The sequence below is a fragment of the Mus caroli genome, unplaced genomic scaffold, assembly GCF_978045245.1.
Source record: "Mus caroli unplaced genomic scaffold, Mus_caroli_1 scaffold_11, whole genome shotgun sequence".
Taxonomy (NCBI): Eukaryota; Metazoa; Chordata; class Mammalia; order Rodentia; family Muridae; genus Mus; species Mus caroli.
The window spans coordinates 121,256,890-121,283,608 of record NW_028227266.1 but is presented as its reverse complement, the minus strand read 5'-3'; the positions used below and the strand labels follow the sequence as shown (position 1 = coordinate 121,283,608).

The window sequence follows — 26,719 nt, the reverse complement described above, 5'->3', positions numbered from 1 at the left end:
TGCTAGCACTGTCGAGTTTATTCTGTAAAATAACTTAGCAAAGACCAAAGATAGTTAAGAGATCATTTACAAGAAAGATGTTTAGCAACCACTGTTCTCAAGAATTTGCAGATTATAAACTTCACTGCTTCAACCTTTACAACAATCACTGCGCACACCAAGGAAATTTTAATGTTTAGGAAGCTTCACAGGTTTCCAGTAAAGCAAAGCGGCTCAGTGGGGAAGTCAGCTTCTTTGGGCGGACCGGTTTCTTGTGCAGAAATTTTTTTCTTCGGTGAACAAAAGACTGAGGCTGGTGAATGCCAAGTGAGAGTCCTGCACAAAGGTTCTACCACTCTCAAGTGTGGATCTGGCCACCCACAACACTAACTATAAAAGGGAAAAAAGGCTATTTTTATTCTCAAGGTGGTGAAAACAAGCACTTTTGGTCTCACAGTGGCTCCTCGCACTAACCTAATGCGTTAAATGAGTCAGATAAAGGGTCGCTGGGAGGCTGCTTTGTCCCGCTTCAATATGATTTTCACGGTCTCCTAAAGTATGGAGCTAATCTTGCTGGCAGTTAATTACATGTGATATAATTTTATATTTTCAAAAAAAATTTCCTGACTAGTCAACTAAAAATGTAATAGCTCAAGTCATCAAGTCGTGATTTGTGAGGTCGAGTTTTTATTTGTGTAATCTGCCTTTCTCCTGGACAAACAATGTTGGTAACAATGCTCTTTGTTCTCTGTTCTCTAGACAGAAGGCTTTCTCAGCATCCAGCTACTCCATGGAGCTTTTTCATAGTTTCAAATTGTCTCTCACTTTAACACTGTCAGAAAGTTATAAATCCAACGGTGGTTTCTGCCAAACAGTTCAAACAACATGATAGATTTTTTCATAATTTTACTTCAAGTATATAAGTGGTTAGATTAACATAATATTCAATAAAAAATAACCACAAGTTCTATCTCATTTCTGGCGCCATGAGACGTAACAGCACCACATAGTTTTAAATGTTAGTGGTAAAATGTGATCCAGTTTAAGCACCATGTAAGCTGGCTGCTCGTGAGAGCACAGTGGGACTTGGTTTCCCGAGAGGCAACAGTGTTAACATCCCTGCAAGGGAGGAGACCTAGATCCTGGGTCCTGGGAATACTGGAAGGAAAGGGGACAGGTTTCAGGTTCGGGCTACTCAGCACTTGAATTGCAGAGTCTATGCATATGTTCTCATAGAACCCTGTAGATTACACACAGAAGGGTCCCAGGAACTGTGTTGCTATAAGCACTATGTCACCATGGAACACATTTAAAATGCTGAAACACGGCCTTGATCATAAAACAGGAAAACAAGGAAAGTTAACGCTAGTGATTGACTCCTGTCTTTTACATCAAAAACTAACCCTTTCATTCCATTTCAAAATGAAATATTCTAAACTCCATCTCAAAAATGAAGTATTCTAAATTGAAATCTTTTTACATAAAAATACTTGGGTTAACTGTGTTAGTTGTTAGAGACAGTAAATACATGCAAGGAAAATAAAGTGCAGCTTCCCAACACCTAACACCACAGGCCCAGAAGTCGCTAGGTACACTGGCATACGGACTAGGTACACTGGCATACGGACTAGGTACACTGCCATACAGACTGTAACACCAAACACACCTAACAAGCAGTTAGGTGAAAATGAGAAAAGTCTCAGCTGAAAAATCACAATTTTTCAGTACATCAGAAGGACAACCTTTATTTAAGGCGATTATTAAATTGGGAGACTCTTCTGTATTTTAATTCTGTGTAGGAGAAAGGAAAGCCATTCTTCTAGAAGGCACTGGTTGGTTTAAAAGTGGAAAGCTGCAGAGTCCAGTCCAGGAGACTGCGGGGGTCCTCGGGATGTACTTCTTTCTCTTCCTGTGGGTGTGGGGATTGCTCATGAACGGTACCAGTCACGGGTGCTGCATGGTTCCATGTGCTCAGTCTACTGTGTGGCAGATCTCCTTGACTTTCTGGTTGAACTCTTCTGGCTGATCTGCATACACATAATGCCCCGCCCCGAGGATGGCCTGGGAAAGGAAGAGCCGCCACAGCAGGTGAGAAAGCAGTACTGAAACACAGCGATCCCCAGAAGCAAAGAGCCACTCTTAAAAGAACAGTGGAGACTCCTCTGAAAATGACTTAGGCTTTCTATCAGAAGGCTCTGGGATAATCAGGAAAACCTCCTGGATCTTAGTCAATTCCACCATGCAAGGGCCAGCAGAAATGACATTCTAAACTAAAGGGCTAATGCAGGACCCAGGAAAAACCACAACTGTGTGTATTGCACTGGGAAGTGGGTGTGAGCCTATCTGATTCCGAGCCAGTCTCTCAGTGTCTCCAGAGAGACTGGGAAGACCTCAGAAAGGTGACTCACTACTGGGACACCAAAGTGTGTATGGCACAAACCTCGCCCAAAGCCCTGTGACGTCAGGTCTCTGAATGGGGTTGTGAGTGGAGCCCAGACTGGAAACCTCGAGGGAGTAATCAAACACATGTCCCTGAATAGAAGCCCAAGCCAGCTCCATACTCACGATTGTCTTCACGTAGGACTTCGGTCGCAGTGACTGGATGCTGGTTCCAGAGTTGCCATCTATGCAGGATCGGGCTCCAAAGATCACTGAAACTGGAATGTCAGGATGCAAGCCACCTATCCGCTGAAGCATTGGCCGCTTGGCCCACCCATAAGGAATCGTCATGTTTTTGAAAGCTGTCTCACCACTACAGAGAGGAGAGAGCCATACCGAGTGATCTTGGGGATGAGTTTGCTTTACAGTCTCACCTGTTAAAACATACTCATATTTGGCTTTCCCGGGATTAAAAAAAAAATCTGTTTAAACTTTTAAACTATTTACTAGATAATGTATGGGAGGATCCACACATTACTGCTGTTAGGTAAACAGGGCTATAGTATAATGTAACTAAATCAAAGTTTTCTTCTAATTTGAAATAGAAAGTAAAGCAGAAATAATGGATGCTCTGCAGAAGCTCCAGAAGCTGCTGAACAAGTTGATGAACACAGGTCTAAGTGATCAGCCAGCCACTCACAGAACTGCAGGCTCTTAGGCCCCAGTCTACAGCCGCTCTACTCCTGGCAGTGACTCTACCCTGTGTTGACAGACTGCTGCTGCAGCTCCACTACCAGTGAACACAGGAGGAGCTGTGTGTGCGTTGCCCTAGGTCTGTCTCTAGTGAAGCAGTGCTGCAGTGCACTACAGCACCATCCCTGGCCTGGCTAAACTAGGATTGTCTCAGTATTTGTCAGTGAGGCAGAGCCTTAAGTGAGCTTAGGAGTCACCATGCTCGCTGGCTTCAAACTCCTTATGAAGCAAAACTATCCCCGAATCACACTCCCTTCCTGAGGTTCCTCCTGGGAACTTCAGGCCTTTGCCCTCGCAGGGGCCACGTCTTTAGACTTTGCTTTCTACTCTTACCTTGCCCAAAGCTCGGTTAAGTGGGGAAGAGCGATAGTTTTGGGGGTAGTTGGGGGAAAGTAAATATGATCAAAATAGTTGGTACAAAATTTTCAAAGAACTAATAAAAATGAGAAAAAAGATTCAGAACCATAAACCTTACCTTGGGGTTTGTACATTACAGTGGTAGATGTACTCTGTCACCGTGTCATCTTCAAACATAGAGGAGTACTTCCGCTTGAAATCGGGCCTCAAACGCTGCACTAGACTTAACCCTATTGACAGAAATAAAAACACATATCTTCTAAGTTATAATTTACTCACAGAATAAAAAATAGTGTTTGTTTAAACAGTAAGTGCTATGTACAGACATCTATGTCCTAAATATCTGTCTTAGGTTGGAAAAAGTATACATCCCGGACATTGCTTTTAAGTTCCCTGAGAATAGATGAAAGAATTGAAGGGAATGCTACATTGGCTTACAGGTGTGCTTTACAAGCTCAAAATATGTTAATTTCCTAGAACTTGTTATTGTAGAATAAATTTTTAAATGAGGTCATTGAATAGAGCAGCTTAAACATAATATCATCTTATTAGCTTGTATTCTTTTCTCCCCCATAATAACAATATGTTAAAGTCTAGGTAAGAACACTGGGATATATAATTTTTTTCTAAGATAAACTCAGAACTTGTTTGGGAAACTCAAACTGATGGGAACAAGGCCTTAGGGAAACAGGAAGAAGAGCAGAGGCCTCTTGCTGGCACAAGTGTTTGTTCTAGGACTCCAGACTATTAAAGGGATCACAAACATAGGCCAGGATGGTGGTCTACACCTTTAATCCTACCACTCAGAAGACAAAGACAGGTGGATCTCTGTGAGTTTGAGGTTGTCCTGATCTACATTTTGGGTTCCAGGCCAGTTGGGGCTACAAGTTGAGGATTGTCATCATCAGAGGTTTAGAAGCAGAACCAACATCACCAAGAAAGCTACTAGACATGCTAGAGCCACCTCTGCCTCAGACTTTGCGTTAAGGAACTAGTAAGGGGCCCCTTGGTTTAAGCCATTTATCAGATATTCAGTTATGTATTGCTAAAAACACTCACAACTTATACAAGTTTTATGGAGACAAAATGGGAGCTCAGACCATCATCCTCTGAGGCCATAAGGGAAGGAAATGCCTGTGGCTATGGTAAGACTGAGAGTCTAAACACTAACACTCAAAATAAGTAAATACTCAGAGTAAATAAATCATCCAGAGTTCCAAAATGTTCATGCAAAGGATGGTTTTACTTTCCATCAAACGGGCATAGAGGAGGAAAGAGGAAATCTGAGTATGGGGACGTGGGTCAGCACCACAGCCCATCACGTAGGCTTTAGAATCTTCTTCTTAACTCTCATGAGGAACCACACACCCTCAAGTGATCACCAGAGGCCAGCGTGCTTTGTTCTTGCCCGAGTCAGACACTGCGTTTGCTTGGGTTTTAGGGTACCCAGACGGATCTACCTTATCCCCAGCATTTCCCTCTGTCTCTATTGATAATTATCTGTAATGCTTTACAATGTAAAAGCTCCCTCTCAGGGACAGTGACTGGCTCTGCCTTGTTATTCAGCTTGACACGTGGTAAGGGAGTAGGAGGACAACTAAGAGCTCTGATTTGTTAGGACTTGGCTAACAATTGGTGAGCAGGAAACACAGTGATCCCTAGTTTATGCTGCTTCAACTCAGGACAGCAGAGAAGCAATAGGTGTTCAGTAAAAATTGTATTTTGAATCTTGATGGTTTCTTGAGATGACATGTGGACCAGACTCTTTTGTGCTAATAGGAAGTAACAGTGATCCACTTAAGCAGCCATGCACAAAGGCTCTACAGTGTATTATGCTGTTGCTCTGTAATGTTAGGGAGGTACTTTGAGCTGACAATGGCTTTGGTGGGGGATGCAGGCCTGTCCAAACCTAAGTGGAGAAAGCCCTCACTCCTCTAGTATCTATAAACACTGTTTTTTCCCAGGATATGAACACTCACCAAAAGGTCCTGCAATCCTGAGGCCAGCCAAGGGGTTAAAGGGAGTCAATGCGGCCCCTAGGGCCCTGATCCAAACTGGAATTGGTCTCTCTTGATCAGCAAGATCTGGTCGCTCAGGAAAACCCCATGGCTCTACTAAAATGAGGTGACTAACCCTGTTAAGGAAAAAACAGATTTAAGCTCACTCGGTAAATTCACTCTTTATCTGCAAAGGGCTAACAGTAAACAAACTCAAGGTAGACTGAGGCCCTTAAGGGAAGACTAAGTGTCAATCAGGCAAAATCATGCTTTTGTTGTGTCAACCCTTAAGACTGGAAGGATTTGGGGGGGTTCTGGTAAAAAGAAGGCTTTGGTTATATATAAGTTTTGGTAGCAAAAGAGACACCAATGTAGAATATGTGTTTCCTGAAAAGAGAAAGGAGAGGAGGAAGGGGTGTTCTGCAGGTGACACCACCGACCACTCACAAGAATGCAGTGCTCTATACATCTCAAGGCTGACAGCAAAGATGAGAGATCAACTTTAAACTCAGGAAATGGCCTCAAATACCACAGCAGTTAATTTCCTATGAAAATTGTAAAATTTTAAGGCAAGTTAGGATTTCCCCACAACCATGACAGTAATATAGCCTGGGCTAAGAAAATATGTTTGAGTTTAGGAGCCTAGAATTGGTAAAAAGGAATATGTCTCTCTCCTCCACCCATGACCCCATGATACACTAGCCATACATTCCTTTCCATATATTCATGACACCACGATACACAAGCCAGACACCCATGACCCCATGATACAACTAGCCATACACTCCTTTCCATACTCCCCGATACAAGAAAGTTTCAACTGTATGCAATACAGTCGCCTGACGCCAGGCTAACCCCGAGTGAGATGACAATTTTTCTGATGGCCTCCCCAGCCGTAACCAGAACAGTAGTAAAGCAACTGAAAACTGTCCGCATAGTTTTATTCCTTACATAAAAATGCTTTATTATTTTTGTCAGCACATGTAAGGATGAGTAACAATTCTTACTTGGAATTTCTTTTTTTCAAACAGAAAGCTTTAAAACATAGTTCCGGAGAACAGAGCTCAGGAATGTGGAGAAAACTTAGTCTAACCTCTCCTCACAGATGGAAGGACGCTGAGACAGTGGACACGCACCAGCGAGCTACGGTTGTTAATGCCAAGGAAGGCTGAGCCTCATTTCCCACTCTAGTATGCTCACAGAGGACAACAACCTACAGGGTAGGCTTCATTCCTGAGAGCACCACAGCAATGCAAGAGTACATTTTAGTTTGCCAACTCAGCACTGGTCTCTAACTGTAGCCCTGAAACCATTTGGGAGATAGAACTATGGATTTGAGGGAGTTAAATGGCACAGGCAGATGTACTTACTTAGTGTGTTTTCAAACCCAAGAGTTTAAAAATACTTTAGTGTGCAAGAAAAAGATCAGAAATACATTTTTTCTTAAAACAAAATGGAAGACTCCTTTAAATTCAGGGAGTGGGAAAGACATGCCAGAGGTAGGAGTAGAATTGGTGGAATGGTCACCTTACTGAAAACATCACTCATGGAAGGAAGCAGCTAGCAATATTCATACATCCTAAACAAAGAAAATGAACTCTTTATCTAAAAACCCCACTGTGCTGGAGGTAAGCTGTTTTTACTTGCCTTGCTTAATTTTCAAAATATCATCCCTCTGGGAAATGTCAGCTTAATATATTGTGCAAAGTACCCTGAACTAGGATGAAGAACCTCTTTTGTTGTTGTTGTTGTTGTTTTTGAAAAGTAGTAAACTGACCCAGTGTTGTTCAAGCCTGTCTTTGGGACCCAGAATGGCGAAGGTGGCAGATGCAGGTCTGGTATTGGTCCTAAGTAAAAATATCCAAATGTTTGAAAGTACCATCTTAGTCTAGTGAGGAGTGCGCTGGTTGCCCAGATGGCCCTGGATCATGCAGCTGCTCATAAAGAAGTCATTACAGAGGATCAAGAGCCAATGTGATTTATTTTCAATTAAATGTATTATTTGGAACTGAAAAATACAACAAGCATGAGCATTGCCCACACACATACATAAATTCTTCACAAGATGTATAGCAAAAAAGCTTGAAAATAAATTTTCAAAGCCTCCAACATCAGAAACGCAGTTAGGCTGCATCCATGTTAGCTACATGTAAAAGACCTCACAAAATAATTTCCTTGTTTTTCATTGTAAGCCATTGTATTTCATTTTGAATACAATAGACCATGCAAAGCACTTGGTGGCTACCAAAGTTAAGCATCCACTAAGCACTGCTGTCATAGTATAATCTATTCCCCAGAGGATACAGAGAAGGACTTTAAATTGTGATCTTGTTTATTTTCTTAGGAGACACTATGTTTTTTTTGGTTTTGTTTTGTTTTTTTTTTTTTTGGTTTTTCAAGACAGGGTTTCTCTGTAGCCCTGGCTGTCCTGGCACTCACTTTGTAGACCAGGCTGGCCTCGAACTCAGAAATCCGCCTGCCTCTGCCTCCCGAGTGCTGGGATTAAAGGCGTGCGCCACCACGCCCGGAGACACTATGTGTAGATTTGTAGTGCTCCCCTGCCTCTCAACCTCCGGAGAGCTAAGATAACAGATATGAGCTAGTATACCAGCCCCACCCTGACAGGACTGTCAGGTCACATGTAGGTAAGGAATGAGTCTGAGGAGACAGCACACCTAAGCCATCCTATCAGACATCTTTCTCAAGAACCGGACAGCGATTAAACGACAGGAACAGCGAGTGCAGGGCCAGAAGAGCGGAAATAAGAGGACATCCCGTCAGTCTTGAAACAGGCGTTCTTCTCAACAGGAGTCCCCAGAGTTTGCTTGAGTCTGCAGCAATGAACAGCTTACACCTTTAAAGGCAAAGCAGTGGGTCCCACCCTCACTAACAGACTGGGGTGAGACGGTGCTTTGTCTAAATGAGCAGATGACTTTACACACTTGACTTTATAAGACTCAGTCAACTGCCAGCTGGGATGACATAACCGGAACCATCCATCCCAGAACTAAAATGCAGCAGGAAATCCATAGCATTTTGAAGCAAGGAAGGAACAAGGAAGATGAGCAGGAAGAGAACTCTAAACTAGACAAAGGAGCATTCTCAGACTGGAGGCAGCTCCGGGTATTTCCTGTTAGTGCCACACCACTGGGGAGAAAGGGACAGCCTGGAAACAGTCAAGTACAAACGCTGCTGCTCTTAAGAGCATCCAGGAGCTGCTCAGCCCAGGTCTGCATTGTCAGGAAGCAGTCAGGCAAGAGCAGTGGGCACTTATTCAGATAATATTATCCCCAGTCTCTTACAGTGGAGACAGTAATAACCCCCTCTGGCATAACCTACAATGGATTTCTTTGCTGCTCCTTTCTACTTGCTTCTTTTCTGAGACAGGATCTATGTGCTCCAAAGTGACCTCCAATTTTTGCCCTTACCCTGCCTGCATCTCCCAAGTGCTAAGACAGCAGGCTTGTACCTCATGAACCACATTCTAAGTTTTTATCATGTGATCTTTAGTATAGCAAATACCTATAAAACAGATACTTCCTTGCAAAGGAAGGAAATATAAAAGAAAGATCCAGCTAAGAGGAAGGGGCAAGTGCCTTGGCTACCAACATTGGCTTGCTGTGCTCTCCATATGGGGAAGAAGCTCAAGGCTCTTCAAGCAGCAAGCAGTTCTACTATTTGTGACTGAATATTAATCTACTAATGAAATTATAGGAGGCATCTCCACTCATCACACTGTTGTAAAACATTGAGAATTGAGGTTGCTGTGTGGGAAGGAACAAGGAGCTGTGGTTTCAGTTGGAGTCACCTACTAACCAGTTCACAACTTCTTTCCCCATTGGCTGTTTCCTAAACATCCCAGGTCCTGCCTAGCACAGGGCCTTGGTAATGTATGCCTCATTGCCTATAATAATCTCCAGCTACCCAGTTTCCTCTTTTAGATCTCAGCTCAGGAGATGTTTGGTTAGATCATCACTGGACCAGAGCAGGTCGGGTTCTCACAGCACTACCCACCTCCTCACCAGAGCACTCATCCCAGCTGCTGAGCCACTCCTGGTAGACCATAAGCCTCGTGCACACATGGTCCTGAGCCACGTCCCCTCCTCTACACAGCACATCTGGGCATGTATCTGACATACCAACAAGGTATGATGAGTTTTAATACCATCTAAAAAAAATGCAGCTCAAAGCCTCTTCAGATATGTTAAAGAGGAAAAATTTAAACAAAATGTGCCCCCCCCCAAAAAAAAAAACACACACCAAACACAGTCACTAAATGTCAACAGTCTAGGAGATGTACTACTACATTTCATTCCTCACCTTTTTTTTTGATTGTTTGTTTGTTGTTTATCTGGTTTTTTTTCCAGACAGGATCTCTCTATGTAGCTTTAGCTATCCTGGAACTCACTCTGTAGACCAGGCTGGCCTTGAACTCATAGAGATCCTCCTGCCTCTGCCTCCGGAGTGCTGGAATTAAAGGTGTGCACCACTGACCCCCTTGCACATCGCCGGTATTTCAATGGAAGACCGGGCTTCACTGTGAGGAAGCATAGTACATAGCTTTCACCAACTGGCAGAGTATGGGGGACACAGACCACTGCCACAAGTAAGGCTGTAAAATATGGACAGACAGGGCCCTTAGAAATGCACCACTTACACTGACCTAATGCACCAAAACCAACCAACCAAACAGACAGGTTTTGTTTTCTCTGAGAATGGCTCATAAGCAGACACATTTAACTGGGGTTTTTCCAATCTTTTCAAGCTGCACCTCAAAAATAAGGAATGAGACAGCCCATACAAGACTCAGATAGGAATGGGGGGACCGAGTCACTCAGCCCCTCAGATGAAATGCTGTGGTCACTGCTACTCCCATGCTTTTTCTTACACTTTTTAAAAACTGCATTCTTTTCCTTAAAAAAAAAAAAAATTTAAGAAACTGTATTTGTCATACCCAAACAGGCAAAGAAAAGACCTTTAATCCCAGCACTCAGAAGCCAAGGCAGGTAGGGGTATCTCTGATTTTGAGGCCAGTCTGGTCTACAGAGTGAGTTCCAGGACAGCCAGAACTATATACAGACCCCATCTCAAAATAAAACCAAACCCAAATAAAATAACATTAAGCTAGAAAGGGAAAAAAAGAACCAGAGTATAGTCTTGAGTATTTGACACTGTAGAGTACAACCTTCTGACAGGAAGAGGAGGAACTGAGACACACTAGGCAGTCTGTGCATCCTCCCATCCACTGTGACCACTGTTCTGTAGTTCTCGTTCCCACAGTGCTTCATCTCCAGCACTAGGCACAAATATCACAACATCTCTCAACAGCTCCATGGGGCGGGGCGGGGCGGGGCGGGGCGGGGTGGGGCGCTGCTCTCCTCTCTCCCACTCAAGGTTCTTAAGCTTTCACCAAGCTCTCCCTCTTCAGAGCAGGTCATACTGCCCAGGAAACGTTCACCAACTCTTCTAGTCAGCAGCCAGCTCTAAGGGTTAACAGTTACAGTGTAGAGCGTGATGCCCACAGCCTCATCCAGAGATGCCATGACACATAACACAGAGCATAACAGTGGCTGCAAAAACCAAGGGAGTCAATCCTACAAACAGCTGTTGACCTAACTATGTTTTTCTTCTCTTTCCAACAAATATCACTAAGTTTTGTCACTATGAGTATGATGTAATCACAGACTAGCCTTAAAATGCCTACTAAGAAAAGGAAGTGTAATGGGTTTTATTGGTTTTTTGTTTTGTTTCGTGAACAGGTCTGGTTGACAAGACTATCACTGTCAAACATATAAGGAACTTTGAATCCACCAGAAACCTCCAGTACAAAGGGTGAAACACACCAAATCTGTGGAGAAAAGAGGCTGCGGCTGGCCTTTGCTACTTTGTCAGTTCTTTTCTCTTCCATCCTTCTCTGTCCTCTCAACCCCAAACACTAGGTAAGAGAGAAAACAAGGACAGGGAGGAAAGGGAAAAGATCCCTGGATAAAGTCAGGGGTTGAGATGGGGCCAGCATTACTGTAAAGACTACTCCCTGTTGACTGGGGCAAGTTCTATCTTCACATTCAGGATATCTAATTTCTTCTTGTTTCCTCCTTGCACACAGCTACTTAACAAACCACAACCAACTAATAACCAACCAGCAGCCCCCTACCTCTCGGGGATCTGAGCATTTATCTACCCTCTGAAATGTCCCCAGAATTCCAGTATCACAAAACTATCTGCAGCTGGCAAAATCATGCCCCTGCTAGAACATGGGTCAAATCACTGTGTCAGCTGCTGTGAACAATCTGAAGCAGCCCCATATCACACACATGATTAAAATGAAAAACCACATTCTTAATAGTATTTCTATGTTTTTTTAAAGAAACCAAAATTCTCACTATGAGGGCTGTGGCAGAGATAAAACACAGCATACTGTAGGATGTGTCCAATGCTGTACAGACCACATGCCTGCAGCTGTGCAACAGGGTGGCCTCATGGTGGGTTCAGACACTCTAAAAATGGCCGTCCCATGCCTCACCCACAATCCTCAATGTCCAAGATCTCTGTAATTCTAGATTTAAAACACAGTTCAATGGAAAAAAATACATCAGCAACACAAAAACGCTGATATTATTCTCTTCTGTAAAAAGAAGGCTCAAAACAAAGCTAACTTATTCTTCTATTTGCTTTGGACATATATGTGACTCCTGATAAAACAGCAACATCATAGGAAACAGTACAAAAAAAAATAGTAAAAATATTCTAAAGCAAAACACCCACTAATCCAAGGACTGAAAAGTAGTTCTTGCTGAGTACAGTGGGAAAATCTAAAATACCACTCAGGGAGAAAAGAGCAGGAGGTTCAAGCTTGAGTCAACATGGGTTACATAGTGAGTCACAGGTCAGCCTAGTATACAGCAAGATCCTGTCTCAAAAACCATTATTTCTTTAAAGGGTCTGTAATGAAAAAGTCTAGGGAATAATACAGTCAAGAACCACGGAAGGTGTACTATGAAGATAAATTTCAGAGCATATATTTGTTCAGTCACAGAGATCTAGCCTGCTTCCCATTATAACTTAACTATAATTTAGTGAAAAGTCTAGAAAAGCCTGATGGATGAAGGTTCGACTGTAATCGTGAAAATACGCAGTAACACCATGGGATTTTTACTTAAAGTGGCTTAAAGTTATACATTAGGCCAGGTGAGGTTTACATGCCCTTAATCCCAGCATTAGGGACACAGAGACAGGCAGATCTCTGTGAATTGGAGGCCATTCATGGTCTTCATATTGAGTTCTAAGCCAATCAGAGCTACACAGTGAGACTGTCTCAAAAAAACATATATTAGACTTTGTATAACAACAAATAACAAATATAACGTCCTTTGTCAAGCTTATCAACATACAGTACATGTGACAAGAAAATCTGATTTCATTCTTTTAGCTTCAAAAGTGGTTACCAGTTGTGGCATTGGTCTATCTTGTGAGGCTCATCGGTAACCACCAAGAACGGGAGCCACAGACTAACACTTGGGTGGCCTCCCCTCTGCTGCTGACACTTACCTTGATGGGTACTTCAGTGAGTAAGCGGCAGCCAAGAACCCTCCCAGGTTGTGTCCAAGCAAGATCATTTTGTCCAACCTGAGCGCACATCTCCACTCTTCAATGGATTCCACAAACTGATTCTCCACTTCTTCCGCATCACTGTCAAACCTAGGTCTACTACTTCTTCCGAAGCCCAATAGGTCAAAGGCATAGACAGGCCTATCGGTGCTTAGATCTTCAAAATTCAGGGCCCAAAGTCCAAGACCTCCTCCAAAACCATGAAGGAGGACAAGTGGCGTCTTACTAGAAATGTTGTGAGAGAACATCAGCGTCCATATTCTGTTTCCATTGGATATGCGCACAGGCTCTTTCTTGTAAGTGCAGGGGACACCTGGTGAAGACAGAGGGACTCTGCTCAGTTCCACTGCTTGAGTGCTCTCAGGGCAAAAACAGTGAATAACCGTTGGTCCTGTTACTTTAGCTATTATGTCAGCCTCTAAAGGAGCCTATGCCTAACTGAAGCAAGCAACCTTAAATGACTATGTTTTATAACTATGTGGGAAGACGTACCTTAGACAAGCCTCAGTATCTGTGGTTAGAGTCTTTGGAAGTCATGTGACCTCCTGACTTCTTCCACTCTAGCATATTGAGAGTATTACATGCCTACAACTGCAGAACTTAGGGGACCCATTATTTAAGGTCTCTAGCTTTGTAGACAATAACAAAAGAATAGTATCTTGAATTTGCAGAACACTTGACAGATTAGCATCTGAGACTGAGGTCAAACTTGAAAGGATCATGGAAAGTTATCAGGAACCTGGAGAAGGATTAGACATATCTACAGTAAACGCACAGCTGGAGAGTTAGGTCACTTTAAAGCTTAGTGGAAAAGATGGATCACAGAGTATGACATGAACACCTCACCATGGAGCAACCTGAGTTCAAGCAATTGACCAGAAAATAAAAATAATACAGTTCTGTAGATCAAAACACTTCTGTTCAAAATCCCATATAACTAAATACTTTAAACCCCACAAATTAACCAAAGATAAAACTAAAATTGACTTATATTTAATTATTAACTAAATAGCTACTCTAGGAGTGTCTTTAATTATCTGTGCATATTCATGTGCAAGACAGACTAGAACTAACCTTAGGGCCTATGTGCACAGTGCCACTGTCCATCTAAGCACACTGTGCATAGAAAGGCAGCATTCACTTGGGTTTTAACTGATGCCCTGCCCTTATCTGGGAAGAAGTTCCCTCACTTAGAAAAGGAGGTGATCTAGGATGTGCAAGAAGCCAAATCTCTTCAGCTTTTGAAATAGGCCTGAGAAATTCCCATTAAAATTATCTGTATCACCTACAAGAGAGCTCATCTCAGTGTTCAATCACTTATGTTCATGTCTGACATCAGAGCAAGGCCAATTCTTAGACATTAGTACACATGTTAGGCATCTGGCAATTTTAATAAACCTAACAAAAGCTTTTTTGTGGTTAGGCAAATTACAGTGAAAATTTCAATAGTTTTATATATAGCAATATTATCCAGGTACATAGAAATTCATTTTTGAGTTAAAACCCATACAAAAGGACTAACCAACCATTGCTAATAATGGAACCAGTTATGGTTACTTACTCTGAAACTGCCAAATGTACAAAAGAGAAAGTAAAGAGGGTGATAAACAGGTGTACACAGACATCAGCATAAACACATTAAATAATAACAGATAGGGAGCCTTTGCTTTACCAATTCCTGTAGATTCTACCAGCAGAAGAAAACTGTACAATAAATACCAGAAGTTTGGATCAATTTCAGTGCTCACAAGAGAAAACAGCAGGCTCCCGTGCCAATGTGAACGTGGATTTAAAGAACAGTACAGTCAAAAGGAATGCAAAGGAGTGGCCTACACTCACTTCATAGTTAAGGAAGGGTAAGCTGGGCAAGCTGACTTGTCCAAGAGCTCGTTCCAGTCTAGAATATGTGCATTAATAAGACTCTGGAGCACTCAGAATCCGCTCTTACGTATATAGTTTGGGCATATCAGGGGAGTCTTTCAGAGTATTAAAGCTTTATTTGCCATTCTTTTAAAAATATTTTAGGCCAGGCGTGGTAGCGTATGCCTTTAATCCCAGCACTTGAGAGGCAGAGGCAGAAGGATTTCTGAGTTCGAGGCCAGCCTGGTCTACAGAGTGAGTTCCAGGACAGCCAGGGATATACAGAGAAACCCTGTCTCGAAAAACCAAAAATAAACAAATAAATAAATAAAATAAAATAAAAGTATTTTAATGTTTAATTATGTGGGTAAACATGAGCACACTCATGCACACACATGTGTGCAGGTGCCCATGGAGGACAAGGTATCAGATCCTCTGGAGCTGAAGTCACAAGTGGTTGTCATTCATCTGGTATGAGTGCTGAGGCTGAACTCTGGTTGTGGTCTGAGCCACAACAATACATGGTGTGAGCCATCACAATGCATGGTCTGAGCCATCAGACTTCCCTTCCCTGCCCCTCCACCCATTTACCCTTCTACTCTCATTCCTGAGTGTTATAGTGATGGTTTCCAAGTCGCATGACAAGTGAGTACACAGAAACAAATATACGAATACAGCTCATTACAGAGATCTGCGCTCCTGAAAACAATGTCACTCCTCTAATTATATTTTTGGGGAAATAGGCAATGTTTTTACAAATATATTACTTTAACATAGAATAGTTTATTACTATTATTTTCAAAACAACAAAAATTTTCAATTCAAATTTAATTCTACTAATAAATATCAATAATTATACTCCATAAACAATACTCCTCAGGATCCTTACTACTTTTAAGAGTTTAACAGGGATCTCAGACCCAAAACACTGACAATCACTGCCCCACCCTCACCCCATGCCACATGCCGAAACAGAAGAGCAAGAAAGCTCTTTGTCCGCAGCTATCACACCACAGGATCTCATCTTCAGTTCCAGGACAAAGCACTATGGTTGGTCTATTTTAGTAAATAGCTGAAGAAACTTACAAGAGGAAAACCTTACATTTTAACATTTTCTCTTCAGCTTCTTTAAGGTGTGATGTAGATGTGGGACACCAGGTAGGAAGCCACCCTGTCAGCCATCCTGACCTAAAACACCAAAAACAAAATGCAAATAAGTAAGGTCATGCTCTCAGCTACTATATCCTGGAAAAGCCTCAGAGAACCCCACCACCCGTGAGGTCCACCACCCGTGAGGGCAAGCTACAGGTGGCACAGGTCAATGGGACAGGCACCGGTACCTACAGGTAAGAAACAAAGGCTACCTCATCCTCTAGGATAGTCAAATTCCAAATAATCACAGAAAGGCTAAAAATTAAGAAAGGGAGGGAGGTAGGGAAGGAGGGAAGGACACCACTGGCAAAATAAGGCCATCTCTTAACAGGTAGAAGGGCAAAAAGTTAAAGACTACGTATGAATTGCTTCACCTCACCTGAACAGCAGGCTTAAAATGAGAAGAAAACTGCTATTAAAAATTCTCATTAAAAAAAAAAAGAAAAAGAAAAAGAAAAAACACTTTAGACATCATGAAAAAAGTGCAACGAGCTGCTGGCCTGTGCACAGCCTGCCTAGAGCAGCAATTAACTGACAGAACAGCCTTGGCACTGATAAACTGCACCTGAGAGGAATGACACAGCCTGTCTCAACAGGGAGAGCAGGTCTGAGACAATAGATGATGTGGAGAGGCCATGACCGAGACTTCCTAGGAGTCACCTACAAGGTCGGTGAACTTTCAGCTTTAGGCCAACCAGCAGACCAAAACCTTACTGCAGTAATTTCCTGCAATACAGAGTTCATCAGCCATCTGCAGCTGGCTAGGATTCAGTAATGGTAGTGAGACACTCCTGAGGAATGAAGAATGAATTTGAAAAGTGATCAATTCCATATGAAGGTTAAGGGCCTGAACCAAAGCACTGGCAAGACGGACCAAGACATGAAGATTTAGCCAAAGAATATATTTAAAACTGAAACAAGCTAAATTTGAACAGTGGTTAGAAGGTGTAATAAAGATTCCTGGTGTTTTGCCTCAGTACCACCATCCTGAGAGAGAACACACTACAGTCAAATAGGGGCTGGGTACAGTTCGTGGTGATCATTAGTCTAGCATGCTGGAGGCCCTGGGGTTGATTCTTGTACTTCAAATAGAGTAAAACAAGCAACAAGAGAAAAAAAGCTGGTGTGCGTAGAGAAGCAAGCTGCTTGGGGAGGGAGGCTTGCTCACTCAGCCTTTGGCTTTTTCTAAATTTCACAGGCTCTCCTACAGTTCCTGTAAAATGCATTTCTCTATAGCAGGTACTTAGTAACTAATGTCGGATGAATGATTAGGACACTTACAATTTGGGGTAATCTTGGTCCAAATTAGGCCCAGTTCACAGATGTGAAAGCTGAAGTTTGGTTCACACCAGGATAAAGGGCATACAGTTAGTAACAGAAGTAGAAACTTTAAGTTCAATTCTGAAAGACCCCCAAATCCCTGTTGTCTACAGGAGATCACCTCCCTCAAAATGCCTGAGAAATTGCCTATTGTCTACACATAGCCCATACTCCTGGGTCCTGTGAGGCAGGGACTTTACAAACTGTCCCGTCTGCTCCTACCCAGCTTTCCTCTTGCTTTGCCTCACCCCTCTCAGAACTTTAGACTGAATATCTCCAAGGGTCACATAGCTCTTCCTTTGGTCTTAATGCCTCACTTTTTCAGAAAAACTATTCCTGATGCCAGGGCGCAGAGGTGTGGTTGGTTCTTGCTACAGATACAGTTACTGTAGTCAGTGGCTATTTTTTTCTACATGTTTATCTGTCTACTGCATAGTGAATACACCAAAAGTTAAATCCATCTCAAAAGCTGACTTATATCCAGTACTAAATACACCAACTGGCTGGTAGGCAAGTGAGCATGAGAGCTGTGACTGGGAACTAGAGGTGACAGTCACCGGCCTAACAAGTGTGCCTCAGGTTCTGTAACAACGAAGTACATGGGCCAGGCAAGGGTCTGAACCTTCAAAACAAAAAATAGCTTAATATTGACACAAGGAAGAGAATCCAGGCAAGAGTCCTGAGCATGTGGCTATGTGAATGGAAGCATGATGGCTTAGTAGCTACACTCTTTAATATGAGTCAATCCCTTTATTTCTACAGTTAACTTTCTTTAGACAAAATTTCCCAGTAGGTTCAGTAGTATCTGTATGTGTGTGTGTGTGTGTGTGTGTGTGTGTGTGTGTATGCACAAATAGAAAGAAAATAGGAGAATATTAGCAGATACATCTGGTTGGTTTCATATAGTTTAATATATAATGGCCTGCATTAAAATGCCAGTTTCATACTTATGCACTGACAAGACAGGAAGACCATGGGCACCCCTCAGTGCTACACTGATCAACTGTTGAGCTAAGACGACGTTAGTACCAGTCCACTCCTGAGTATGCATATCTATCTACAAACTAACTAGGAAATGATAAGGCTTAAGCTACTTTTTAAATTAATTAACAATTTTTTAATATTCATAAAAGAAGGTAATGTGGTTTTGTTTGTTTTTAAATCATCATTAAACTGAAGCTCTTTTTTCTTTGACCGAGCATTATGCCTTTATTTGATCATAGAATTATGAACAGGAAGTTTTTTATAACTGAATCTCACCACTTTCCATCACTTTTCTTAAACAGATATCCTTCAGATCATAGCACAGTTTATTTGCCAGGGGTCAGTACAAAAAAAAAAAAAAAACCTGGAATAAAGTGAAGTATAATTTACCATTGCTCCAAATGACATAAATAAGTTGGGACAAAGAAATCACAGATGCAGTATTTGGTTCAACCATTAAAAAAATTTTTTAGACTGAAACTTTCTTTGTACAAGGATTAGAATTTTAAAAGTTATGAAGCAGACTCCAATACAGGCAGAGGTCTTCCTCCACTGACTCACCACTCCACAAAGCAAACTTTTTTTTGTGAGACAGGTTCTCAGGAAATCCAAGCTTGTATTGCTAAGCAGCTGGGAATGACCTCAAATGTTTGATTCATTTGCCTCCATCACCCCGGTGGTGGGACTGCAGGTAAGAACTACCACACCTGGCTACACAAACAACCTTTCAAGGCTGGAATTCACCATGATTTTTTTGCCCCTCAATTTAGTATTTGTACCAGGTGGGTTACACTAAAAATGAAGGGGCAACAAAGCTCTTATTTTTATAGTTACCTTTTCATCAATGCAGGGCTATTTTTTACAAGTGAGTTTTTTCTATAGCATATTTGAAATTAAAAAAAAAAAATCATTCCTAATAGAATTGTGAAGAAAGCATTTCCCCTAAGTCCAAACAGAATTTCTGTCCAGGTTTGCTTTTATCAGATTTCTGGTAAGATGAAGAATGGAAGCTGACTTCTAATTCTGTTTCTTTAAGGCAGGGCACTAAACATGCACCAGCTCCCATGAACACCTATAGAGTGAAAAGCAATGTCTGTCTACCCTTCAGAAGTCCTCACACTTTCTTGCTATCTCTGTTATTCCTTGGTTAATCCTCTCTTCTGTCTGCCAGGTAACTTAACTACATCTCCAAGGAGACTCTGTCTATCCACTGGGTCTCTGAGGCCATCCAGTTGTCTGGCATTCCCTGGGTTTAGCATGTGGAGACTGGAACTAAGCCTGACAGACTCAGAGCCATTCTTCTGAGGTCACAGATTCAAGGTAAAAATCCACAAGGTCTATCTGTAGACCAGTAAACAGAGATAGCTGTCTCCACACAGCTTTGGAAAAAAAGAAAAGTATGACCTATTTAAGCAATAACCAGTAAGCACTATTAGCCATCGCCAAGGGCTGATGTCAGAGGAGGTTGGAAGTATCAACTGTAATACAAAGAAAAGCCATTCACTGCAAAGATTGTAACTTTCCCAAAGTAAACACACACAACACTGGGAAGGCTTGCCAGTGTGTGCCATAAGATTTTCTCTAAAAGCCCTGTGACCTGGGCACTGACCTTCTTGCTAAAGAAGATACAAGCCCCGAAACATCTAATTTTAAAAAGAAAATAATTAAGATTCTTGATCTACATCTATAACCACCCAAGTGGAAGCAAAATTAGTGAGGAAAGTTTTAGAAAACCACACTAAAAGTGATAACTCTTAGGAAAGCCAAGTAGTTGTGATTAACATATTTTACAAAAAAAAAAGTTTGATTTTAATTATCCTGCATGTCCCCCTGAACTTTCTACCTAATTTTGTGTAACTATCACTAGCAATGGATTTGTTCCTCATGCCGTGAACACTTAAGTTCCTGGTAATTCCTGTTCTGTTCTCTGAGACATTTGACTATCTATAGTGTTACTAAACCTGAATTGCACAATCTATAAATATTGTGAAATGGTGAAAGAGATTTCAAAGTATCCTGAAGAAAATATACAGAAGCCTGGCCAATTTCCACACACTCTTTTGGGCACTTAACGTAACATTTCTAATTAGGTTATAAGTAAAGAGGATTTCATTATGTTACAATTTTGCTTAAAATAGTAGCCATCCTTCTACTGATATAATGAAGCCCAGAAAGTGTGCTTACTATTGTTCTCTGTTAAGTAATCTAAACAAAGAATTGCATCTTATTTAAAGAAACCATGAAGCTTTGGGTTTTTTCAAAAGAAATACACAAATTAGAGGTGGTATACATACTCCTCTAACATAATTCTTCAATCAAAGAAGAATTAAACAGTTTCAAATTGGAACGCCAACACAACTAAAGGCCTCCTTTCTTGGAAACAGAAATTTAAAACCCTATTTTTGTGAAAGAGGGGGAAAGAATATGTCACATATAAGTACAATTTGAGTGATGAATATATTTTTAGATATATGAAACTCAAACGATTCAGATTCTCACTGGCCACTACATCCATGACAGCACTTGCCCTCTAATACACCCATGTGTTAATTTAGAATCTTTTAAAAGCTGAGTGGTGTGACTCAGGCCTGTAATGCCAGCACTCAGGAGACTGAAGCAGAAAAAATTGAGATTTTGAGACCAGTCTAGGCTACATAGAATTACACTGTCTTATAAAAGCAAGAGTTTACATACCCACAAGCATACACATACCCACCTAACCTCTCTATGGCATTTCCTACCTTCCCTCACACAGGAAAGGACTTAAGCACACGGGAAGTAGTTGCACGTGAGCACGCACACTCACTGCTCTACAGCTGGAGCAGTATATCCTTAAGTCGGTTCTAAAAGGAGCTTATCCACATTTTCTGTAGCTCAATCAAGGGTGTTACGTTTAACATAAAAACCTAACAATTACCCAAGGCTGCTTCAAAAGTTCATAAAGCTTCCAGATGAGTGTTAAATACTATGGCTCACATCTTTGAATCCCGAAGCACATGTTTTGATTGTGTGGCCCACCCTGATTTTATCAGCTTTGTTTTTTTGTCACAGGATTGACATCTGCATTTGCTGGTCTGTGATTGCAGACCTACTCTGCAGTGCAGGAACAGAGAGGGGCATGGGTTGGTTCATCTAAGGTCAAGAAATCGAATCCTGTTTCCAATATCCCAGGAAAATTTAGGTGTGTGATTCTAATTGTCCTATTCAAATACAAACATTTCTGAATATTATGAAAATAAGCCACACCCCTAAGGTGTGAATAATTAACTACTAGGTTTGCAAGCTCAGTGTTCATGTCAGCACATGTTTATAATGGCTGAAAGTGTAGTAAGAAATTACCAAGGATTGCCATTTATAAAGCCCCTTTGGACTCTGCCAAACATTTCAGTAAACAAAAGCCTTGTTCTGAGCTGACACAATAAATATATAAATACGTACATTGTTAAATAGTATCTAAGTGAGACAAAGGAACATTAGAGCTGATTGTGGTGCCACACGCCTGCAGTCCTGGCATTTGGGAAGTGGAGGCAGAAAAATCAAAAGTTCAAGGGTACAACTTCAAAACACTTTTTAAGAAATACCATGGGGGGCTGAGATCACTGAACAGATAAAACACTGGCTGTGCAAACACGAGGACCTGAGTTCAGATCCTAGAGCCCATGCGAGGAAACATGTCCTAGCATGCCTGCAACCCAAAGCCTGGGAGCAGATCCCAGGAGCCTGGTGAGCCAGAACAGCAAGCTTCAGGTTCAGTGAGAGACCCTGTGTCTCAAGAGTAAGGCAGAGAATAACAGAGGGAGGCACTGGATGCCCTTCCTCATCTGGCTTCCACATGCAACACATGCACACATGCATATATACATACATATGCATGCATCAACAAACATACAAAATACCATGACCTTAGAGAAAGAAGGAAACAATCAGTCTTGGGTTACAGAAATGAAGGGAAACAAACCACGATGACTGGCAGGGAAGCAAGGAATGTGTTTAGGAAGCATGAAAATATGGCTTTTCAGAGTTTGAGTCAGGTGCACAGAAAAGAAATAAAAATCCCAAAGCTAAGTAGAAGCCACTCAGATTCCAAATGGCTTTGCAGCTGGACTTGGAACAAACCATAACTATAAAGCCACTGTGTGAGAAGAACATTCCTCTTGGATAAAGGAAGTAATAGAATGAGCTGTGTACAATGTGTGTTAGCAACCTTACAAACCCCCCGAGAAAGAGTGTGAATGTTTTGAACTAGGTGGCTCCAGAGTAACAGTGGGACAAGAAAGGGCAGGTTGTTAGACTCTATGGCGACTTGATAATTGATTTGTTATCCAGAGACAATAAAGGGAACAGATTTGATAGAAGCCAGTTATAAGAGTGAATAACCAGAAGAATGCAACTGTCTTCAAACAATGAGACGAGTCGAGGGCCGAGCTGTACACTTTACACTGTTTAAGGGAAGGAAGACGTAAGCAAGGTATGGTCTAAACGTGTTACATGTTAAATGTGAAAAAGTAGATACAAACAACTGGCAGAAACAAACAGTACAATTATACTCCAGCCCAGAAGAGAATGAGATCTCAGTCCTCAAAGAAAAGACAGTTCAAGAACTGTTCATAAATTACAAACATTAAAAAGGCTATAATAAACTCGTGCGGAATTCTTGTATTTAGAAAATAGTTAAAAGAATAGATCCTAATAAAACTAACTACTGGTCTCAGTTACGAGAGTAAATATGAGTTAGCTGTCTAATAAGAGTTTCAGTGTAGTATTGAACACTGAAGAGGACTGGGAGTGTAGCTCAGTGGTGCAGTGGTCACATGAGGTCACTGTGTGTGTGTGTGTGTGTGTGTGATGTGTGAAAAAGTCAATAGTGTGTGTGAATAAGTAAGGGCATTGGCACTGGGATTAGCATTGAAGAATTTTAAGATTTTGAAAAAGTCTTGGGGCAAGGATTACAGAGCAATAGCATCAGGAAGAAATGTCTAGATCTTAGCAGGTTTTTATGAGGTAAGATAAAGAAGTTCAGTCTTTAATCGCCAAAGCACAGGACTATACAAGAGACTAACATATATCCAGCAGGATGCTGGCAAATCAACTGAGGCAGTAGAGAGAAATCCGGTCTTCTTTAATAGAATCTGCTGATTTCCCATGGTGTAAATATTCCCACTGTGGCTGGTTTCAGGATGCTGGTGTGGTAAAATTCCTGAAAACTCAGCAATGGTTTGCCAGTACAGATCAGCTCCAGCATGCCCTGAAAACCACCTGTTTCTTGGTCTACTCTGCAGTGGTGAATTTCTGTGATGGCTTTCCCCCAAACTCCACCACTGTGTAATTCTCTGGGATAGCAGAAATCTATCTGCAGAAATCTACCCTATTCTTATTATATTTGGCTTTCTCCACTGTATTGCAACTGAAAGGGATAGGATTTTGAAAGCTTCCCAGTAAACTTGTCTCCACCAAGAGCCACGAAGGGAAGGAATTATATGCTCCAAAATGCTGTAGGATGACAGCTGATAATCGCTTGCTTTATCAATATCATCTCCCCATCTGTAAAGAAATGAGGTGTTTTCATCATACTTCTGGAGGTACAAAATAGGACTACTTCTGGTGTCAGACTTTTCCTGGTAAAATCCCAGGGTAGCATAGGATATCGGGGTTAGGCAAGACACAGGGAGCTGAGAACACTGTGCATACACTGAATTCTCCTCCTCTTCTCAGAAAACCACAAGGGTTCAGTCACCACGGCTTGGTTCTACTGACTGACCCCAAAGCCTTGCCTCTAGGGACTATCATCACACTGGCGTTCTGCTCAGTTCTTCTCAATGAGGATCAAATGCCAACATGCGAAGTCTCTTAGGACATTCAGACCAGACCCAAATTATGGCATCATCTGAGCCCAAATGTCTTGAAGAACTTAACTCAAAACGGCAGGCAAATATCCCACGAATCCCAATCCCATTGAGAAGTAGCAGAAATATGAGGGAAACGCCTTAAAGCTGAATGCAGACACCTGAAGGGGCAGGTTCCAGTTAGCTCTGCTTCATCGTAGTGGCGGTTCCAAATGAAAATGGGAGTGGTCAGATCTACACACAGGGGAGACTCTAGGATTATCATGACCGCACTGGGGGAGCACCCAGCAAGAACCTAGCCTTCTCTCTGTTTGCTTGGTTATCCAGCACTGCTCAAGAGTCCTGCCAAAAATACTAGAGAGGTCTACCTCTGTCTAGGGACTGTAGCCAGTCTTGCCCTGAGTGACCTCCAGCCATCATCAGAGCCATGTCACTCTCACCGTTGTGCTATGGATTCCTGAGCCTCACAGTATCAAGACCAAAAGGGCCCACAAGTTAGAATTCTCAGAGCCAGAAAACGACCTGACAAATTTAATAGAAACACAAGCTACCAGGTCCTAGTTGTACCACATGACACTCTGTATTTCATGTCAATATAACTAGGAAGTTCAACAACAGACCAAAACAGTGAGCGTCACTTGTTAATTATCACTTAAACAAAACTTGAAGAGTGTAGTTTCTAGCATTTCAAAAATATTCCTCCCCTAACATCTTTCCAAAATACTTACTTTCACATTACCATAATCTATTTACCCTATGGTTATCTTTCCCATACAAATGTCTCCAAATAGCTGAAGTACAACTGTCAAAATACTTAATTTATGAAGGAGATGTATAGTCCCGTCCATATAAAATAAGTAGCCTTTTGAGAATCAGTGAAATAACTTTCATAGTAATTTAATTTTTCCACCAAGCATTGTTCTACTCACAAGGGCATGACATATGAAAAACAAAAAAGAATAACTTACTATGTCTATGAAGAAGTTGGGTGTGGTGGTTCACACATGTGATCTCAGCACTGGACAGCTGAGGCAAAAGGATTGGGTCTCTGCAGAGTTGAAAAGCTAGCCTGGTCTACAGCCAGGCCAGCAAGGGCTACATAGAGTGACCCCGGTTTCCAAACAAAACAAAACAAAACAAAACAACAACAACAACTTAAGGGCTTCCTTCCTGTTAGGCATCTGCCCTTCAACTTTCACAAAGTTTGCCATGGCTAATGAAGCCAGACCGCCGGGTCACGGGAGCGCACGGGGCAGCGGGAGGTGGGACGCAAGCGCCCCAGGCCCCGCGCTCCCGCACCGGCGGCGATCGGCTGACCCGCGAGGCTCCGAGTCCGACGCCTTCTCCCACCCTGGGGACGCCCGGCTCCGGGCGCGGAGTTCCGAGCTCCGCCGCGCTCGGGATCGCCGGGACGGCCGTCAACAGCAGCCGCTTTCCCTCCCCGCAGCCCCGCGGCCCTGACCGGGCCTGTCTGCCCCGACGGGTCGAGAAAGCGGGCGCCCGCGCCTTCCCTCGGCTGGCCGCCCGGGGTCGCCAGAGCGCACGAGACCCACGTCGTCCCCCCCCTTCCCGGGTGATCCTCACCCTCCACCGGCGTCCGCCGAGTCCACCTCCTCCTCCGCCGCCATCGCTTTCATCACCGCCGCCGCGCAAGCGCAGGGACGCACCTCGAAGCCGGCTGACAGGCCGACTGGGCGGCCCCGGGCCGCGGCCGCCCTTAAGACCGCACCGCCCGCGCATGCGTCGTCCGCCCGCTGGGACGATCCGAGGGCGCGGCCGCGCCACCGCAGGCTCGGCGTCCCAGCGGCCGGGCCTCGCAGACACGCATGCGCTGCCCGCCCTGTCGCGCGGAGGCGGGGGCACTGGTAAGGAAGGTCAGCCCGACGCCGCGGGAGCCTAGGTAGTCATCCGTCGGAATAATGACCATTAATGCGTCATTCCGCCCGGGTGGACTGCCCTGGACGGGGCGCTAGGCAAGCCGTAGGTAGCCTGGAGTGAGACCCCAGCCAGAAATAGCCTGAGTGGCAGAAGTGCGCATTCTGTGATGCTGGACCCTCCAGTCCTTACTTCCAGGTGGTGGCCGCTGGGAACTTGCACTCCACCCTGCCAGACTCTAGACACGGGAAGGCTGAGAGCTTATGTGTGGGTACTAGAATTACACACACACACACACACACCACCACCACCACCACCACCATCACCACAGACCACAGAAGAGAGGGGCAAGGGAGGGAGAGAGGGAGAGCACTTCCTAGAATCCATTCTAAAATGATAGAGGGCTGAGGGCTCATAAAAATATTCTCATGAGCTCGATATGGTCTTCAGAAACACTTGGGAGTCAGAGGCAAACACATTTCTGTGAGTTGGATTAGCCTGAACTACACAGAGAGTTCCAGGCCAGCCAGAGCTACACAGTGAGACCCTGTCTTTAAAATAACTAAATTTGAGGAGAGAGCTCGAGGGATGCCTCAATGGTTAAGAGTGCAT

The 26,719-nt window shown here is 42.9% G+C and overlaps 2 protein-coding genes across 4 annotated transcripts in view; one reads left to right on the top strand and one right to left on the bottom strand.

Moving 5' to 3' along the window:
- On the bottom strand, positions 1 to 25,992 carry Abhd5 (abhydrolase domain containing 5, lysophosphatidic acid acyltransferase). Of its 2 annotated transcripts, none has more exons than XM_021173017.2 (7): positions 25,817 to 25,992; positions 16,036 to 16,121; positions 13,014 to 13,386; positions 5,448 to 5,602; positions 3,587 to 3,698; positions 2,545 to 2,731; positions 1 to 2,040 (listed from the first exon to the last, which is right to left on the bottom strand). In XM_021173017.2, exons 1-7 carry the CDS (start codon positions 25,867 to 25,869, stop codon positions 1,951 to 1,953), a joined length of 1,056 nt encoding a protein of 351 aa, XP_021028676.1. In that variant the 5' UTR covers positions 25,870 to 25,992; the 3' UTR covers positions 1 to 1,950. The 2 variants fall into 2 exon arrangements, with proteins under 2 accessions (XP_021028676.1, XP_029337651.1); XM_029481791.2 differs by lacking the exon at positions 25,817 to 25,992 and adding an exon at positions 25,201 to 25,691.
- The window catches only part of Ano10 (anoctamin 10), a 173,635-nt gene continuing 169,675 nt past the window's right edge, over positions 22,760 to 26,719 (top strand). The window contains exon 1 of one of the 2 annotated variants that reach the window (XM_085828210.1): positions 22,760 to 22,857. The gene's annotated coding sequence lies outside the window, so the exon portion shown is untranslated. The remainder of the gene's footprint in view (positions 22,858 to 26,719) is intronic. The other variant, XM_085828211.1, reaches the window with a different exon arrangement.

What these genes read in the sequence shown, in the direction of transcription:
- Abhd5 (XM_021173017.2), bottom strand. Translation starts at nt 25,869, where the DNA reads ATGAAAGCGATGGCGGCGGAGGAGGAGGTGGACTCGGCGGACGCCGGT. An exon ending in CAGGATTGCAGGACCTTTTG is followed by an intron (nt 3,699 to 5,447) that starts GTGAGTGTTCAT and finishes TTCTGTCAATAG; the next exon opens with GGTTAAGTCTAGTGCAGCGT. An exon ending in TGTAATGTACAAACCCCAAG is followed by an intron (nt 2,732 to 3,586) that starts GTAAGGTTTATG and finishes TCCTCTCTGTAG; the next exon opens with TGGTGAGACAGCTTTCAAAA.